At 43.7% G+C, this 20,185-nt stretch overlaps 2 protein-coding genes across 3 annotated transcripts; one reads left to right on the top strand and one right to left on the bottom strand.

The window, feature by feature from the left end:
- Nucleotides 1-1,830: 1,830 nt before the first annotated feature.
- Nucleotides 1,831-4,676, bottom strand: LOC102701624. 2 transcript variants are annotated; one of them, XM_015834797.2, is made up of 2 exons: nucleotides 3,093-4,676; nucleotides 1,831-1,979 (listed from the first exon to the last, which is right to left on the bottom strand). In XM_015834797.2, exon 1 carries the CDS (start codon nucleotides 4,509-4,511, stop codon nucleotides 3,105-3,107), a length of 1,407 nt encoding a protein of 468 aa, XP_015690283.1. In that variant the 5' UTR covers nucleotides 4,512-4,676; the 3' UTR covers nucleotides 1,831-1,979; nucleotides 3,093-3,104. The 2 variants fall into 2 exon arrangements, with proteins under 2 accessions (XP_015690283.1, XP_006651383.1); XM_006651320.3 differs by lacking the exon at nucleotides 1,831-1,979 and adding an exon at nucleotides 2,653-2,930 and having other exon boundaries at nucleotides 3,093-4,674.
- A 4,015-nt stretch (nucleotides 4,677-8,691) lies between these two features.
- LOC102701905 (U4/U6 small nuclear ribonucleoprotein PRP4-like protein) lies at nucleotides 8,692-13,118 on the top strand. Its single transcript, XM_015834902.2, has 5 exons — nucleotides 8,692-9,488; nucleotides 10,396-10,849; nucleotides 11,561-11,758; nucleotides 11,841-11,922; nucleotides 12,685-13,118. The coding sequence occupies exons 1-5, from the start codon at nucleotides 8,767-8,769 to the stop codon at nucleotides 12,774-12,776; spliced, it is 1,548 nt and encodes a 515-aa protein (XP_015690388.2). The 5' UTR covers nucleotides 8,692-8,766; the 3' UTR covers nucleotides 12,777-13,118.
- Nucleotides 13,119-20,185: the final 7,067 nt, after the last annotated feature.

The raw sequence follows: 20,185 nt of genomic DNA on the forward strand, positions 1-20,185 counted from the left end.
GCAATCCTCTACTTATAACCATACGCGCAGTTTCCAGGTGAACCTGCAAATGGAGAACTTGGTCGGTACCTGCAGAATCCATTGGCTATGGCTGCAACACTCTGTGGACCTGGAAAAGAGATGCTATCATGGAAACCGCACCCCCTTGAACAGTTCCTTACTCCTGATGAGAAATATGAAGTTGTTGAGCAAGTTATGGTTGATGCAACAAATCAAATAGGCTTCGATGTTAATCTTGCTGCTAGCCATGAGTGGCATTTTTCAACTCTACAATTTGTTGCTGGTTTGGGGCCACGCAAAGCTTCAGCTTTACAGAAAGTATTGCTACGTGAGGGATCCATTTTTAGTCGCAAAGATCTTGTGAAATCTCTGGGCAGGAAAGTACTCATGAATGCATCTGGCTTTATTTGGGAATTTGAGCTACCTACTAATTCACTTCACACGTTCTTGAATTTTGGCTTCCGCAAACAAGTAACGCATACCAATGGAAATTCATATAGTGTTTGTTTCCAGAGAGGATAGAAAGCTTAATATCTCTTAAATATTTCTTTCAGCACAATTGATTTTAAATCATGTCACGCAGAATGTATATTTTCCCGTTACAACGCACGGACACTTTTCTAGTAAGTATGAAAGTATGGAATATTAATTATAAGAAAGATTGTAACATCGTCTTCAGATCAAATTAAAATCTTATGAGCCTAATCAAGTTTGCTGGTGCTCTCCAACTCTAACTTTGGAAATAATTTGTACGTGCGTGCATTCCTTAGATATTGTCAGGTACAATTTATTAGCTAATTCTTACTGTTAGTCATAGACGAAACAATCTCAATCTAGATATGTGTTGACGTCAATATTTTCTCTCATGAAAACACCAAATGGTCGATACAGTCATACGGCATACATGCATAAACTTAGTAGCCTAGCACGCCACAAGACAAATAAAACGTTAGTGCTTGATCGATCAGATTGAAGCTTCCAGTAATTATGATCACGATTTGCATGTACGTACTATTGCCAAGTGGAGCTTCTGCCTAATTAACGTCATGATTAGATTAATTGGATACGTTATTAGTTTGGTCTCTTGCTGGTAGAATTCTCTATAGGAAAAAAATCAATATCATTTAATTACAATCGCTGCTGGGTTGGGCCGCTCTATGGGTCGTGCTCCCCTAGTGCCTGCTCGCGTGTCCGCGCACAAGCGCCGCTCATGGGCCGCACACCCGTGTGCCTCGGCCTGCCTCACGCCTTACTAGGCCACCGCAACCGAGCTGGGCCGCACGAGCGCGCAAGGGCCTCGGCCGCAAGCGCTGCTGGTCGCCGCACGTCAACAGGCCAAATCAGCTCAAAATATTCATAACTTTTAAGGGCTTATTCAGTTTAGAGGAATTTCAAACCAAAGAAATAGAAAAAGTGAAGGAATAGAGAGGTATGACAACACCAATCCATAGTAATTTTTCCAAGAGGTTTAAGTGGATAAAAATTTTCCTACGTTTTCTCTCTATGTTTTGTAGGAAGGAAATTTTTCCTCTGATTTTCCTATGGTTCATTCTTACGAACCGATTTTTCTATGGTTCATTCTTACGAACCGAATGATTTAAAAGAAATTCAATTCTTAGGGGAATTGGATCCTTCGGTTTTCCTTCAAAACGAATAGGCCCTTCAAAACAAATAGGCCCTAAGTAGTAAAGATTTGCCTTGTCCACTGGCCAGCTCAAAAATGCTTCTATAACTATTATATATTCCCTCCATTTCATATTATAAGACTTTCTAAATTTATCTAGATTAATATATATGCTAATGAATTTAGACACATATACAAAACATATAAATTGATACATGGATAAATCTAGACAAACCCGTAAAATCTTCTAATATAGAAACGGAGGTAAAACGGAGGTAGTAAGTGAGAAGTGCTTCCGTCGTCTATCGATAATCGAATCGTGCGGCCATCACTTTGACATAAGTTGCGCTCGGTCCTGTAACAAAATATGTCATGGTCCAAGTCGTACGAGGTCGTTATGTATAAATTGATGGATAACCATCATCTTCCTCCACCGGCCTCTTCTTCTACAATACTCGATCTGCAGCTAGCTGTACTCGTATTTACTATGGCCAACAGGTCATCAGTGGGAAATTCAAATGATTATCTGATGACTATCTGATGATCTTACATCTATACATGATCAGTTAAAGTTGAAGTAGCAACAGACCTAACAAGAGGCATATGCGCCGAGAAATCAAAAGTGCAAAATCATATACAGTCACCTCAACAATCAACTAGATAAAAGATCACCACGAATATTACTAACAAAGACCCCAAAGACAAACTTTTGAAAATAAGGAGGAAGAACAGCTGAGCATAGCTAATTAACCTCTTCTACTAAGTAGAGCATCGAGAGAATTGAAAGAATCTGTAAATCAAATCGCAAGGAACTTATAAAACACTTTCTTCGAGGGTTTGCACGATTTAGAGAAACAAAAAGGGTAAAGTTACTGCCGATTCTAAGTACTTCCTCCGTCCCAAAATAACTTAACTATAAAAGCAAAGTTATTTTGGGGCGGAGGGAATAACATGCAAAGTATAAGCACATCAAACCAACATAATAGCAAGCAATCACAGCTAAGAAACAATGCATGGGACATGACATGTCAGGCATATCACAATTCTGATAACCATCAAGTCCAAGATAAAATCGTGTTTCTTGAGTGCACCAAGAGCAACAAGCAGCCACATCTAGGTTGACAAACTAAAGGAGTTTGAAATTTTGAGTTCAGAATCTGATTTCATAGCGCCAGCAGCAGCAGCAGCAATACAAAACCTAGAAGCAGCTTTGCAAAACAGCACGACGGCATGCAGAATCCCTACGCTACCAAGAAAGCAGCCTAGCAAAATGAAGACTGCTCCAGCACCACCGAGATGCCCACCGCTGTCAAACAACATAAACTTTATAACTTAGAAGGATAGCAATTTCACGCTAGCTGAGTTTATTCCTAACTTATTAAAAGGCAAAACCAGCAGTGTAGAATAACTAACAACAATTTGATGGGCATGGATTACACACCAGTTGAAGCTAAATTAGTAGAATTACCTGACCGCGATGTCAGTTGAGTGATGACAACTTCCTCTTGGTTGCAATTGGGCACCCCTCATCACGAATGGGGTGGAGAGACAGATCCTGAATGTGTTTGGAAAGATCGAAGCCCAAAGGAGGAACGACCTCATCATCAGGACATGGTGAGAGGGTGATGGCCGAGAGGAATCTCTTGCTGTGCATGTTAATGGTGACCATGTACAGCTCGTCACCTGCTTCATTGAGCATGAAAGAGAGTACACCATCATCTTCATTGGGAATCAGAATGGGGCAAACCGGTATGCTCCTAGGCAACCTCGCATTCTTGAAACCCTCCATCTCCCACAGACTTGCCACCTGAAGTTCCCCATCTTTCAGCCACTGCTCGGTTGCGAGGCTCAGAGTCCACATTGTCACCGTACTGTCTCCGGGGTGGCCTGTACGGGGTTCTGCACTGACACAGACGAACTTGATGGAGTCCCCTTCGCAGCTCATTGTCCGGCATAGCTCAAGATCACCCCTCAGGTGGAACATGAGGTCAAGCCGGCACTCCGGAGGCAGCTGGATGTGGAAGAACTGCACATCATTGCCGTCTGAGAGCACGTCCTCGCAGCGGCAGAAGAGGGGGCCCTGGGCGAGGTCAGCCCAGAAACACATGCCTCCGGACGAGAACACCTTGTCGGCGTGGAAGGAACCAGGCATCTCTGAGGGGAAGAGTGCATTCTTGAATTGCCATGGCGTGTCGTAGTAGCTGGAACGTATGGTGCACGGCGATGGTATGGAGAATGGCCGCGGCGACCACAGGCAGAGGACATTCCGGTAGTCGTATTCCCCCGTCTCCATGTTGAACTCCCAGTCCTTCGCCACGAGGGCCAAGGTGTATGTGTATGTACCAACACGGCTGCGCAGAGAGTAGCCAGCACTGCCGCGCACGGGGAGAGGCCGCATGCTGCAGTAGGTCCGGCATGGGTCCGGCAGGCCCGCGACCATAGAGAGCGACTTGCTGATGGCGTCGTAGACGAGATAGTAGCGGGAGCCATCCGCGAAGCGCGAGTTGAGGACGATGAGGCCATCGCCCGCGGCCTCGACGTGGGTGGGCAGGTTTTCCGGTCCTTCCGGAAGGTCGAAGATGGGCAAGAGGGCGGTGCCGGGGGGGAAGCTGGTCGGCTGCTTGGCTTTCGGCACGGCGGGGGCGAGGCGAACGGAAATCTCCGACAGATTTGGGGGCTCAGCGAGGCGCGCGAGGAGCACCAAGCCCTTCATCCTAGAGGCGTTCTCGACGTCGTTGCGGTTGCAGCTGCCGTCGCACCCGTAGGCCTTCCAGTCTGTGCACTCCATGATCGCCCAATCCGATTCTTTCCGGACGGCTTCCCTGTCGATACGAACGGTGCGATCCAGCAAGACATAGGAAGGTGCAAATTCCTCCCTGCTAGCCATTGATGAAGGCGGAGGCCGGCGGGGATCTGGGATTTCTGGGGAGATTGGTTATGGCCGGCCGTACGGATGGAGGAAGACGAGTCGGATTGGGGATCTGAGTTGTGGATAGATCTAGCCTAGGGTAAGGGACACGAGAAGAGGAAGAGTCGGACCAGGTGATTCAGGCGAACCACCCCTGGACAAACCCAACGAGAGAAGAACACGTGGACCCGGTGCCCTATGCATTTTATTGCTCCGCTGCTTAAGGACGAGTTATTTTGGCTCAAATAAACCTAACTTATTTATTCAGGTAAAACGAGCTCATTAGCATATGATTAATTACATATTAATTATTTTTAAATTTTTAAAAATTAGTTTTTTCCTGGTTTAATGTAACTTTCTATAGGTTTTTTAATGTAAAATGTAATTAATCATGTGCTACTTAACTTTTAAAATTAAGATATGAATGTTGTATCAATATTTTTTTTCTGACATCATTCAGGCCCTACCAAATACTTTTTCTACAAAATTGTACCCTATTTGAACCCCGCTTACCCTCCCAACCCATCTATTCCTTATTTATTAAGGTGTGTCATAATCGTTTGTTCCACATCTCAATTCATGCTAAATAACATAAAAATACTTACTTTTTTGGACAGATATAGTATCTTATTAATTACATATAAATGTTTACCATATAACAAGAGCCTCACACACGAGTTCATCTTTTGCCTTCACGAGGGTATCTAGGGCTCCTTTGGGATGCATGATTTTAAAAATATAGGAATATGAAAATGCAGGATTAGATTGCCCTATCAACTCAAATCGTATGAATGGGAGAAATACATAAGAACTGGAGAAATATTTGTTTGATTATAGCACAGAAAAAACACGGGAATTGAAAGAGAGATAGTCACAAAAAAATTTTTCTAGAGAAAGTCTAAAAAATGTTATTGACAAACGTCTAATAGTAAGAAATGCTATTCGAGTGTGAGTTCTATGAAATGCCATCATATAAATGACTTTGTCCAAGAAATGCTATCGACGTTAGGGTTTCATCATTTTTCTATCGTTAAATACATTGTTCATACTATAGCACTTAACGGAAAAATATTGACGAAACCCTAACATGATGGTATTTCTTAGACAAATTCGTTTGTATGATAGCATTTTGTAGAGATCGCACTCGTTGATGCCATTTCTTAGAACCAAGTGTTTGTCATGGGCATTTATTAGATTTTCTTATTTTTCTAAGATGCTGGATAATTTTCTAAAATACCTATGTTTTGAAGTATTACTAAGAAATTTTGAAGATATATTCCTTTGTTCCAAAGGACCATATAGGATTTTTTCCCATAGAAATATAATACTTCAAAATTCCTCCAAATTTATTTGTTCCAAAGTAGTATTTCGTGTAGTTCATTGATTGCATCGTCGTCACATGAGCCAATGCACAATGTTGATGTATAAGAAACGATTCAACATAAGTATCGAATATAGGTTGAAGAATTTCCATGGCCTTGTAATTTGCAGCTACATGGTCTAATATTGCAACAAAAATTTTATTTGTAATGCCATAATCATCAACAACATTCACAAAATTAAGTACAATATTATCAGCATTAGATGAAACATCAATTAGTTTTAGCGGTACAATCCTTTTATTTAATTTAGTTGTCAATCATTATCAATAAAATAAGCAATTACACTAATATAATTACTTTTAGCTCGACCACTCCAAATGTCGGATATGTTGCTAATAGAAATGTGCATGTACTAAACATTTGCTTCAATGCGTCACAACCTTCCTCATAAACCCTATTCAAATCTAGAGCCATGATCTATTTACTTGAAATCTACGATTATGAGTAGTTTTAATATAATTCTCAAATGCGCTACACTCACCAAAGTTTGAGGCTAAATCTTGTCTAGCAATTAAACAAGTTAGAGATACTCATGCTACCTAAGAATCATACTCCCATATACGTGCTATCTTATCAGGATTTAGTAGCAATTGTTGTTGAGTTGGATTCCTTGTTTCTTTGCACAATCCTCAACATGTCACTTCAAGTGCCATGTTCCACCAGAAGATTTTCTAGATAATTTATAACTAGATATTCTGCATTTTGTGAAAGTCATTCTCGATCTTGACCATCACTAGATATTCTGTAGCTAGATATTATGTTGCTTCATGCTTGAGCCAACACGGTTGGGCCCAACCCATTTAACCATTTCTCAATCTTGACTCATGCATGCAAGTGGTTTACCCCAAAATGCTCTCACACGAGGAATAGAGATATAGAGAGAGGTGAGAGAGGAAGAGAGTTGTGTGTCTCTCGGATGGGCCCACTAGCACACAGAGGGAGGGATATATGTAAGATATGTGCTCGTTAGGTGGGCCCGAGCAATAAGAGGCAGCAATCCCATTGCCTACATAAGTACATAGATTCTCATTTGATCATTTCGTACAGACCATTATCGAGGAAGCGGTCATCATCGCATGCATGGGTCATCGTCACATGCCCTATACATCACCAGAAGAATTACCCTACTGGACAATGTACTTCGACGGGTCTCTACGGATGTCAAGAGCTGGAGCTGGGGTGGTGCTTATCTCTCCCAAAGGGCGAAAAATTCAAATGTGTCATCCAATTTCACTTCCTGATGTCACACAACATTATCAAGTACGAGCACTACTCCTTGGGTTGCAGTTGGTTGTATCCCTCGGGATCAGGCGACTGCTGGTGCGTGGAGACTCCCAACTTATGGTCAACCAAATCATGAACGAGTGGACCTACATCAACAACAACATGCAAGCATACTGCCAGGAGGTCCACAAGTTGAAGGAAAAATTTGACGGACTCGAGCTGGTTCACGTCTTACGACATCACAATGAGGTTGCCAACGAACTAGCAAACCTCGGGTCAAAACACCTCCAAGTATCGTCTAACATCTTCGTGGAGCACCTCATGGAGCCGACGGTTAAGAAAAAGACGGAACTAGAGGAGCCAAGTGAAAAAACTGAAGCAAACAATAAAGATAACGTAGGCGAGCAATCGGCCAGGGAAGATAACGCCAATGACCGCACGGTAGCTGCCATCACGGAAGATTGGTGGATCCCCTTTTATCAAATTCCTAACAGATAAAGAACTCCCGACTGAAAAAGCAAAAGTTGAACGAATCAAACGCCAAAGTTACTATTACTTTGTCTCAAATGAAGAACTCCTACGACGAAGCTCAACCAGCGTCCTCATGCGCTACGTGCTAGCCGACGAAGGTAGACAAATTTTACGATCAGTACACTTAGGACTATGTGGCAATCATGCTTCCGCAAAAACACTAGTCGGTAAGGTCTAGAGACAAGAGTTCTTGTTGATCGTTGTCTTCAACGCCTACAAGTTGGCCAAAAAATATGAATGGTGCCAATTCTTCATAAGACAATAACACGTACTGGCTCAAGAGCTACAAATAATCCCAATCTTTTGGTCGTTCGTTGTTTGGGAACTCGACATGGCCGAGCCCTTCAAGCGGGCACCAGATGGCTTCATTTATATGTTCGTTGCCATTGACAAATTCATCAAGTGGATCGAAGTCAAGCTAGTCGCTGCAATCGACTCTACATACAAGAAACTTCATACGGAGTATCATCTACCGATTTGGCACTTCGAAACGTATCATTACGGACAACCATAGACAATTTATCTCTGAAGTCTTTTAGGATTTCTATGAGGAACGTGATGTCAAGATCTGCTACGCTTTAGTGACATCAAGATCTGCATACATAAAGTTAGTATACCTAAAGTTTATATGCTCAAATATGTCTATTCTTTATATATATATATATATATACACACACACACATATACATATACGTGCATATATGTATATGACCAAAATCGATCGTGCGTCTCTAACTCGCGCACGCGGGCGTACATTAGAGCAAGTTCAATAGTATAACTAACTATTAGTTCCAATTTATCTATAGTCAATTTAGTAACCAATTCATACAATAGTTACCTATAAAGCATTAATACATGGTCTCATATATCATACACACTATGTTAGTCCATGCTACAGGTGGCTATAAATTAATAGCTCCCTATTCTTATCTTTTATTTTAAACATTTTTATAGATGGCTTGTAGCCTAACGCTGTACCTGTTCTTAGACCGACCCTTCGCGGGGGGTGCGGCCCCCGCCAGTCCGCCACTCTCTTCGTCTCCGTCGCCACCTCAAAACCCTAACCCTAGCTCGCCGCCTCGCGCGAGCTCTCCCCCATGGAGAACCCCAGGCCACAGGCCCCTGCGGGGACCCCGCCCATGGCTCCCCTCCCCGTGCCCCCGCCCATCGCCCCCATCCCGGCCCCGCCTACGCGGGCCCCCGCGGCCGCCGTCGCCTCTACCTCCGCGGCGGGAGGAGTGGGCGGCGGCGAGGCCGAGTACGAGGTGGTCTCCGACGACCACCGCGCCGCGCGGGAGCGCCACGAGCGCGCGGTGCAGGAGCTGCTCCAGCGCCGCCGCGCCTTCGCCATGGCCGTCCCCACCAATGACTCCGCCGTGCAGGCGCGCCTCCGCCGCCTCGGCGAGCCGGTCACGCTCTTCGGTGAGCGCGAGATGGAGCGCCGGGACCGCCTCCGCGCCCTCATGGTCCGCCTCGAGGCCGAGGGCCATCTCGACCGCCTCCTCCGCGCGCAGGAAGAGGAGCAGGGTTCCGCGGGTGCTGAGGAGGAGGAGCAGATCCAGTACCCCTTCTTCACCGAAGGCACGCAGGAGCTGCTCAAGGCGCGCGTGGACATTGCTCAATACTCGCTGCCCCGCGCCAAGGCCAGGATCGAGCGGGCCAAGCGCCGCCATGACGATCCCGACGAGGACCCTGAGGCGGAGGCCAACCTTGTCGTGAAGCAAGCGGAGGATTTCGTGCTTGAGTGCAGCGAGATTGGAGATGACCGTCCCCTCACCGGTTGCTCCTTCTCTCGAGATGCGTCAATGCTCGCTACTAGGTACGGCCGCTTAATCAGTCCGTGGTTTTCTTAAATTATTGGAATTGTGCCGGCTGAAAACCTGTTTGATTGCAATAGATTTATCAGATCAATTCTTAGTTTGGGTTTGTTAACTCTCTTAATTTGCTCTACTTTAGCATATTAATTGAGTAAAAGCTATTTTAAATCTTGACTGGCAATGACTGAAAACACTCTGAATTGCCGCAATATATGGCAGGCTCCTGTTTTGTCAAAATGTGTACCCTGGTGCATAGATCCATGTTGGCCTGCTTCAACAGTACTGTCATGATTGCTTTGTATTGAGCCAGGTGTAGCTAGCGCTCATTCAAAATTGCAATTATAGTACTTAATCATGATGTGATACATAATTTTTCTTGTGGTTCTGTAGTAAGTTTTTTGGTTTTGGTTGAACTATAGGGCTGGATGAATCAATATTTTTTTGGTTAGTTGTATGATCTATAAAACTAGCGGTTTATTATTTCACATTACTGGGAAGCTAGTATTTTGTTTCTCTGGTCAGATGGATGATGGTATCCTCCATATCAGTTGGCACCTTTTTGAGCAGGTCATTGTCTTCACAGTATATTGGATTGTTACAGATTATTAGTGTTCCAAAATACACTAGGTGTGTGGCATGGTGACACCTAACTCCTACTTGCATATGGGGATATCTTTTGCAACAGTGGAGTATCCCTAATGTTCAATTGTGATGTTTAATTCAATTTTACTGGGGTTCATGCACATGGTAATTATGGTAAACTAAGTTGAAAAACTTATGTTTATTTTTTCCTTGTTTATGTCATGTTGGATACCTATTTCCTGAATCTTGACCCTGAATTAGCTTTTTTGTTTGTTCTTCCTCCCTTTTCAGTAAATAATGACTGTTTGGTTCTCTTTGTTTTGTTAGTTCATGGAGTGGGATGATCAAAGTGTGGAGTATGCCACAAGTAACTAAAATTGCAACTCTGAAGGGTCATACAGAACGTGCAACTGATGTTACCTTTTCACCAGTTGACGGCTGCTTAGCAACAGCTTCAGCTGATAAAACTGCTAAACTGTGGAAGACAGATGGGTCACTCTTAATGTCCTTTGATGGTCACCTGGATCGTCTTGCTCGCCTTGCTTTTCATCCATCTGGAAAGTACCTTGGTACAGCTAGCTTTGACAAGACCTGGAGATTGTGGGATGTTATCACAGGAAAGGAACTTCTACTGCAAGAAGGGCACAGCAGAAGTGTGTATGGAGTTAGCTTTCACCCAGATGGTTCTTTAGCTGCATCTTGTGGCCTTGATTCGAATGCTCGAGTTTGGGATCTAAGGTCAGGAAGATTGTGGGGCAATCTTATGGGACATGTGAAGCCTGTAAGTTCATAGCATCATTTGAGTCCTTTAAAAGTACCATTCATGTCATGCTATTATGGCTATTTATTTCTTGCTTTTGATTACACTTATTACTTTAAGCAAATGTTATTGCTTTCTTATCTATACCCCTTCAAAAGAAGGTACGCCCACAGAAAATTTTGCAAATTACCCTGAACTTCTTAATATCAAGAAACAATTAAATTTAAATGGATAGTGGCATGTTCCTTATAGAAAAAGATGTGTAACACATTTTATGGAGAATATGTTTTTATTTATTTTATGCAATATCAATAAAACCTATAGTTTTGGTATATCATGTGAGGTTAGCTGCCACGTGCAGGTTCTGTACTGTAGAAGCTACAGTTCTTTTGTATCTTCGTCAGATCATGGCTGTGTACATCCTGGCCATTGGTCCAGTCTCTGTTTTACTACAACTCTATGCATGGACTGCTTAGAATATTAAAAAAACAACTTTCAAATAGTTGTTAAGAAACTTATTAATTTTATAACAATTAATCAATTAAATATCATCACATTATCAGGTAATTAGTCCATCGCATATTAATGTTTTAACAATAATCAAGCTAGCGTTTAATGTACCCGGGGCAACGCCCAGGGTACTCGCTAGTTATTATATATTTTTCTATCCGTAGGAAAGCGTGGGCATTCAATTAGTTCTAATAAACTAACATGATTTTACTTTCTATTCAGGTCTTAGGCGTGAGCTTCTCCCCTAATGGCTATCTCGTTGCAACTGGAAGTGAAGACAATTTCTGTCGAATATGGGACTTGAGGAATAAAAGAATGTTATATTCTATACCGGCACATAAGAGTCTTATCTCACATGTCAAGTTTGAACCCCAAGAGGGTTATTATTTAGCAACTTCGTCCTATGACACCAAAGTAGCGGTATGCCTAACAATAATGCACAATTTGGTTTATTTCTTTTATGTTTAATTTTCTCATCTCATATATCTCTTCCTTTTTGCAGCTGTGGTCAGCTCGGGATTACAAACCGATCAAAAGTTTGGTGGGTCATGAGTCGAAGGTTACTAGTTTGGATATTAGTGGAGGTAACCACTTGCTTAAGTACCTTATTTATCTTTACTATGTTCAAATTATACTTGAGTATCCTTTTCTTTTGATAATCACTAATTTAGCCCTTCTTTTCATTTGTCTATTCCTAAATTTTAGTTAGTCATCCATCATTTGATTATGCTAAGACTTCCCATGTGCACTTGTGCAGCGCATTTAGATATTCTTAGCCAATATCAACATTGTAATCTCTAAACTAGCTGCAGTTGTTTGAGCAGTAATGCTGCTGTGAACTGTAAAAACCAAAATTATTAGTCTGTGTTACTGCAGCTCTGCAAGATATGCATTTAGAACCTTATCTATGCCATGGTGAACTTTCAAGGTAAAATTGCACATGTATTTGAAAGTTCGCGATTTGTATCTCTAATAATGTATTCTATGCAACCATTTGTTTGTTTGTACTTGATGGTATATCCATCCTGTTCCTTTCATCCTTTGTTGAATATGTAGTATTGCCAGTTGTCCATGTTGATTGTTCTTTTCCAACTCTGTTCTCCCATAACTTATTTCTTGCTGAACGTATCAACAGTCGATCCTTATTCCTAAAATATGTCATAGTTAACTGTATGGATCTGCATTTTTAGATATTTAAATGACATGTTTATTCTGTTGTCTCACTCTTCTCTTCTCTTCTCTTTTCTTTTCAAGAGAAAAGTGTATTGTCACGTCATCTGCTTGCACAAGATTTAAGCATGTCATTACTGAAATTCTAATTTGTTGTTTGTTTACATCTTATGCAGATGGACAGCAGATTGTGACTGTGTCACATGATAGAACGATCAAGATTTGGTCCTGCAAAAGCAGGGCACAGGATGAGATGGAGCTGGACTAACGCATTGAATTAACCCGTTGTTAGCACTCTTCCGCGCTTTTGGCAGAAACATACTGTCGAGCTTCTCTTGCAAGTTGAAACTCAGCATCTGCATGAAGCCATCTTGTAGCGCCTTGATAGCCCTTAGCCTGTGAAATGTTTCATATGTACCTCCTGCATGTACTATTTTCATGCACATCTTATGTGTACAAAATTTTGCATAGTTCTAGCCTTAGCATGTGTTTATTTTGGCAGGTTATATCTAAGGGAAATAGTTAAACGGGGTCATCACTTGTCTTTTTCATAGCAAAACAAAATGACATATTGGCAAACGGAAAATAATTTGTGAATACAATTTTTGTATGTGTTCTTAGAGATTTAAAAGCAAAGGCTGAAAAATAAACTATAATAAAAAAATCCTAAATTTAACTCTAAATTTAATGTTAGAAATTTTAAATTTGGTTTGTAAGTATATGCAGCAGAAGCGAAATATATTTTTAAACCATCAATCTTTCATATATCTAAGCTCTCATAAATGCATCATTGTTTTGTCCAAAGGTACACACTTTTGATTGATTTCTATACACGCTATAAACATTTCCGTCGCAATTAGTTTAACCTACTACCATGAAAACATGCTTGTGACAGTTTGCAAGCCTCATCTCTATTCTCGTTTTTTTTCCTGTCGTTTTTTTTTCCTGGTTGTGTGTAAGCCTTTTTTGGTAGCTGCCTTAGCCCCTCGTCTCTAAAGTATAGGCTATTTGCTTATAGTTCGTAAGACACTAATGGGTAGCTCCATGCCTAGGGCTTACTCTCCATCCGAAAAATGAAAGGCAATATGATTGTTTGTACGAAGGAAGTAGTGGTTATAATTAGTGATGATAGGTAGTAGGTACTTTGACGGGGCTGAGTGATCGATCATGAGAAAACCTAATATGTGTCAGACGAATGTAACGGCCATCCATCCTAGATGTGGTTTCTCCTACTTAATGATAAGTTGTATCATAGATGACGTGATCATCAATGATAGGTTACATTGTCCCACTCGCTCTTAGGCCATGCACGGTGCTCCTACATGGCGAGCTCGCCCATGCACAGTGCTCCTACGTGGCGAGAGGTCATGCACAGTGCTCCTTCGCCAGCGCGGCATGAGCCGTCCTCCAAGCAGGGTGCGCGTCGTCTCACGGAGGGACGGTAGCTTTGTCAGCTTTGTGAGAGAAGAGAGAGAGAGGAGAGAGAAAACGAAGATTGTCAGCTTTGTGAGAGAAGAGAGAGAGGAGAGAGAAAACGAAGAAAGCAAGGAGAGAGCGTCGGAGGGAGCATGCCCGTCCACCGCCCCGACGAGCCGCTGGCCGGATCCACCACGACCCCGACGCGCCGCCGGTCGGATCCGTCGCCTCGACGTGCCGCCACCTGCCGTCCCGACGCGGTCGCCGGTCGGATCCGCCGCGGCCCCGACGCGCCGCCCGCTGGATCTGCCGCCCCGACGCGCCGCCGGCCGGATCTGCCATGGCCCGACACGCCGCCGACCGGATCTGCCATGGCCCGACACGCCGCCGGCCGGATCCGCCGCCCCGATCCGTCGGCACCGGAGAGGGGAGAGTGAGCCGGGAGAGGGGAGGAGAGAAAGAGGGGAGAGAGGGAAAAAGAGAGGAGAGCTGACTGGGAGAGAGGGGAAAAGGTAAGTAGAAAAGGTTGTCAACTTTTTTTCGTGGGACACTGTGAGAGATGTAGCTTCGTCCTACGTGGCATGTTTGGGCTACTCAATCGTGGAGCTTGCACTGTGCATGTCCTTACATTTGAGATTCTTATTCGTGCTTTTGTACGATTCCATTGCAAACTCAAGGGGTATAAACTATTGATATCCATAGGCATGATCCATTAGTTTATCATTAGTTTTTTCTTCATCTATGCCATACCCGCAAACTAATTCAGCTTACTTAAGATTGGCAAACATTCACTTCATATGATAGGTAATAGAAAGATACTACACAGGCTTTATAGGATTTTTAGATTTTTTACCTGTTGCCCTAGTATTCTTACTCTTCTATCCATAGGTATTTTATATAAGTCGGATTAATACTCTAAATCGGAGTTTTCTTTATAGTACAATATGCAGTTGTCTAGATATGCATGACTTATTTAGACCTCCAATCCCTACATACATAACATGCTCTTTGTTTTATGTCGTCTTCGACATTGTGTTTTTATCCAAAAGCAGGTCGATTGGTAAATCAAGTAGTTGCTTAAAATAGGCCATATATAAATAATACATAGACAAACTTGTATATTTTTCTTTGATAGCCCCAACATTATTTTTATTTTTGAAAAAAAATGTTACTGTGCAAACAACATTATTGGTGCACTCTCAGAATCATGCGCCGCCAGTGGGATACACCATACACGACGTGGATGACCTAATTCCCACCTTTTCTATACATAAGCCTTCTCGTACGTCCATTTGACGCACATCTCAGTTTGAATCAAATTATAAATTGTCAGTTTATTCATATTTGCAGTGTGGAATCCGATCAGAGATGTGCAAGGCTTGGATGCTGATTTGGAAGACTGAAATATTTCTTCTGATTTTTAGGATAACTATTTACTGATGTAAATGTAATTAGCTCATACAAAATTAAAATTATAGTTTAAAAGGAAAAGAAAATATCGTTTAGCTGTTTCAAAAAAAACATGTGCAAACGTGCAGGCAAATTGAAAAAAAAAAACGTTGGCCAAGAAAGCAGTCATAGCCTATAACGAAATTGGGTTACCATTGCCAGCTAAACCCAGCCCATCAAAATACGGCCGCAAGGATAGGAACAAAAACCAGACTTCTGTTATTTGGGCTGGCAACAAAAGAGAAAGAGGTTAGGCCAGATTTGGCCTGAAGTTTAGGAGAACATTTTGAAATGACTTTTAATTAAAACAATTGCTGAAATTGTATTATTAAAAAAATTGCCCCTGAAAAATCTAAAACAATTCTAGAGAGTATAATTAAACATGGAAATTTTAATAAAAGTATCTTCAGACCATACTGTTTTAAGAACATTCTAACCCCAGTTATCAATTTGATTAGATATGTCAGTTGTGACCTTAATTAAATTAGATTACTGACCACTGACATGTAGCCCAATAACACATGCGTCTCACATGTTAGTGAGCAGTACTGCAGAGTATCTTGACTTAACCTTAATTATTTATTTATTATGTGTTAGATAATAATCTAGTAGTTGGGCCGGTGGGAAAGGGAAAGAGAAAGAGGCCGGGCAGATTTTGCCCAAAGTTTATGTCACACCCGGAGTTTTGTCCTAAGCTTAAAATCGTAAAAAGAAATCCGTAAATAACAATTGGCTTAATTAGCTCAGGAAAAATCCCTCTAAAAAACTTAATTTAATTAAATCGAGGCTCGCAAATCGACTAACTAGATTTAAACTCAAATTACAGAAGTATAAAATTTGGCCAAACAAATTAATTTAAAATTCGGTAAAAGTGGGGTTTTCCTTTTTTCCTCCTTTTTCCTTTCTTTTTCCCTTCCTTCTTAAATTGGGCCAAAGTCCAATTTTCCTCCCCTTCCTTTTCTTTTTCCTTTTTCTTTTTCCTCTCCTCCTTCCCGGGCCGGCCCAGCCGAGCCGGCCCATCCCCCCCTCGGCCGGCCTAGCCAAGCCGTCCTCTTCCCGCGCCTCCTTTCTCTGCCTGGGCCGCCGCCGCCGGCCAAGCTCGCGCGCCCGCGCTCGCCCGCGAAGTCCGCGCCGCCTCCCTCCGCCTTTGCGCCGCTGACAGGCGGGGCCCACCTCTCAGCGACCGTGCCCGCGCCGGCCGAGTCCGAGCCCGCGCCGCGCCGCGCCGCGACGCCGCCGCGTCGCAACCGCCGCCGCCGAGTCCTCGCCGCGCCCGACTCGGTCTCCAACCATCGCCCCGCACTAGCCGGCGTCCCCGCGCTATAAATCCCCACCGCCGGCGCGCCGCCGCTCACCTTTTCCCTCTCTGCCCGAAGCTCTCGCCGCCGCCGCGCTGTCCTCCTCCGCCGCCGCTCGATGTCGCGTCTCGCCGCCGGTCGCCACCGTGGAGCGCTGTCACCACCTCCGCCCCGCCATCGCCGACTGGTTGCCGCCCCTGTCGTCGCCGGTGAGCATCCCCAGCGCCGCGCATCCTCTCGCCACTCGGTCGCCGCCGCGCCCGACCTCCTCACCGCCGCCGATCGATCTCCACCGCCATCGCCGACCGACCGCGCCTACCCGCGTCACCACCTCCGCCTCGACCTCGCCGACTCACCCGCATCGTCGCCGCCGCCGGTGAGTGTCTCCTTCCTCCTCCCCTCTCTCTTTTCCTTCCCGGCCGACCGCCACCGAGTCACACGCCGTCGTCGGACGTGTGCGGTGCTCGTCGTCGCCGCCGCCCGCTGATGACGTCGTCGCCTTCGTGACGCCGCCGCCACCCGCGCCCGTACGCGCCCGCGCTTATCGCCCGGTCGTTGTCGCCGCGCCAGACCGTCGCCGCCGCTTTGCCCGGCTGCGCCGCGTGCGCCGCTGTCTCGGTCGTGCGCCGCGCGCCGTCGCCGGACGCCGGTCGTCGCCGTCGCGTCGTCGCCGCCGTGCCGCGCGCCGTCAACGTGCGCCGCCGTCGGCCGAGCTGCTCTCCCCGCTCCCCTGCTCTCTCTCCCTCTGACCGACGGGTCCCACCCGTCAGCCGCCGCCGTGGCCCTCCTCCCTCTCTCCTCCCGTGGGGCCCAGCTGTCAGCCTCTCCTCTCCCCTCTCTCCCACCGACAGGTGGCCCCCACCCGTCGGCCCCTCCTCTCTCCTCGCTGACGTCAGCAGCCCCATTAATTGCGCAATAATTGATTTAGGACTTTTTCTGTTTAGTTAAAAAACCCAGAAAACTTCTAAAATTCATAAGTAATTCATCTAGTCTCCGTTTAGGTCCATTCAAGTTTCATTAAATTCATAAAATTGTCAAGAATCCATTAAAAATACTTTCTTTTACTATTTCAGTAGAGTTTGTACCTGTTTTATTTATTTTTGTGCTTTGTCGCTTAGATTCGGACCCCGCCGAAGAGTCGGTTTACTTCGAGATCGTCGCCGAAGTTTCCCTGGGGCCAGAGCAAGGCAAGTGGCACTCATCTTTGATCATATTGAACCCATTATTGCAAATTCCCCGCTTTCTTTATTCAAATATGCATTGTTTTAATTAAAGTATTTACTGTATTTATTTTCTTCGGGTAATCCTTATTATTATGCCGTTGATTATCCAACTTTATTCATTGCTGGACCAGGGGTAACTTGATTAGAGTTAGGCCTAGGTTAATGCTTAGCCGTGCTTAGAACAAGTAGCTCATGGGATCACATTTAATCATGCTTAGTTCTGAATAGCTGTAATAATGATTCATGACCCGGTTCGGGTTAATGTCAACTAAAATATTGATAATGGTGGGCTGTGGGTGCATGGTTTTGAGAGTCGCACCCATGGCAATTAAGGACCGGTTCACAGGAAATCCTGGAAGTAATTAAGTGCTAACCACATGCCGAAATGGGTAAGGTGGGATTTGAAGCATGACTTCGAACTATTTGACGTACCAAGGCAAGGGTAGGCGTGATGGAGTATGGACGGGCAATCGTGGTGTAACGAAAGCCTCTGCTGCTTCCGGATCTACCAAGGCACAAGAAGGGACTGCCCGACTTGGTGTAAAGGAGGGGGTGAAACTTGAAGTGCGGTGCGATTAAATAAGGAGGGTTATGTGACGGGTCCTATCACGGTCTCCTTTCCGGTATACCATGGTGGTATGTCGGTGCACGTTCAAGTGTAGTGGAGTCGTGTCTTGTGGGTACAGTAGTACACCTCTGATCAGAGTATAATCTATTCGAATAGCCGTGCCCACGGTTATGGGCGAACTCCCAGCTTCGCTGTGATTAGTGAAACTTTAATAACTTGAGTAAACTGGTTTTCACTCGGGACTACTGCAACGTGTTGTAACGTTGAGTAGTGGTTGGGCCTGTTGCAACGTAACGTTGGACAGTGTTGTGGTATTTTACAACTGCTATTTACTTATCCTTTACTGTATTCAATTATCTTTATTCATTTTAATCTCTGTTATTTGTTTAACCGCTGCTTTATTGCAACTAACCCTAGCATGCCCTTGATAATCCCTATGCATCATTTATTACCCTCTTTTCCGTGTTACTTATTGAGTACGGTGATTTGTACTCAGCCTTGCTTAATTTCCCCCTTCAGAGTCAGAAGTTGAGTCTGGTGGAGAAGACTCTCAGGAGTGAGCTGGTCTACCGTCGAAGCTTTGCCTGTGGACTAGAGCCGTACCCGCTGGAGCTAGTCTGTATTTCTTTCCGCTGCATTTTCGTTAGAATAAGTGTTATTTTCAGTTGTTTCTAATAACGATGGTTATGTAATCAACATTGTCTTTTTTGTACCCTGGCTGGTCCTGGACAGGGATTTTAATACACAATTAAGTTCAGAAATTCGTGTGAGGAATTTCTGGGCGTGACAGTTTAGGAGACAATTTTGAAAAGACCTATAATTAGAATAGTTGCTGAAATTACTTTTGTTTGGTCTAAAAACTCTAAAATAGTTCTAGAGTTTATAATTAAACATGAAGAATCTAATAAAATTATCTTCAGGCCAACTGTTTTAAGAACGCCCTAGATTGCCCATTTAATTAGCTGTGTCAGCTTGGCGTTATTAACTGGTACTACCTCCGTTTTGTAATATAAGATATTTGATTTTTTTGGTTGCAACGGTGATCATTCGTTTTATTTAAAAAATTTAGTATAAATATAAAAAATAACAAGTCATTTAAAGTTCTTTTGATAATAGTAAGGACGCGTTCGGCATCATCACAAGTTAATTTAACCTCTCGTTTTCCGCGCGTACGCTTTTCGAACGGCTAAACAGCGTATATTTTACAAAATTTATATAGGAAAGTTGTTTTAAAAATTATATTAATCTATTTTATATTTCTTTAATAATTAATAATTAATTAATTATATACTAATCTCTTAGTACGTTTTTCGTGCTGGAATAAGTTAACTTATTACCCCGAATACCCCCATTAACTGAACGCGGCCTAAGTCACAAGCAAAATAACTGATATTTTCATAATTTTTAAATAAGACAAATGATCAAACATTACATAAAAAAATCAAACATCTTACATTATGAAACAAAACAGAGGGACTACGTGCTAAACGATAACCCTTGGTCCAAATTCGAAACGTTCAGATGTAACGCACGGTCAATTTTGCTAGCACACCGAAACGTTCAGATGTCACAGCCTTGGTCCAAATTCGAATCGGACTCGGAAATCGCGAGCCCTAATTCGAAATTTCGAATCGGACCAGGAGCAGCCACGCGTCTCCCTGCCTATATATGTTGGGCGCTCGCCTGCGTCGATCCATGCAGTTGCAGCGCTTGATCAATTTCC

This window comes from Oryza brachyantha, chromosome 3 (genome assembly GCF_000231095.2).
Source record: "Oryza brachyantha chromosome 3, ObraRS2, whole genome shotgun sequence".
In the NCBI taxonomy this organism is placed as follows: domain Eukaryota; kingdom Viridiplantae; phylum Streptophyta; class Magnoliopsida; order Poales; family Poaceae; genus Oryza; species Oryza brachyantha.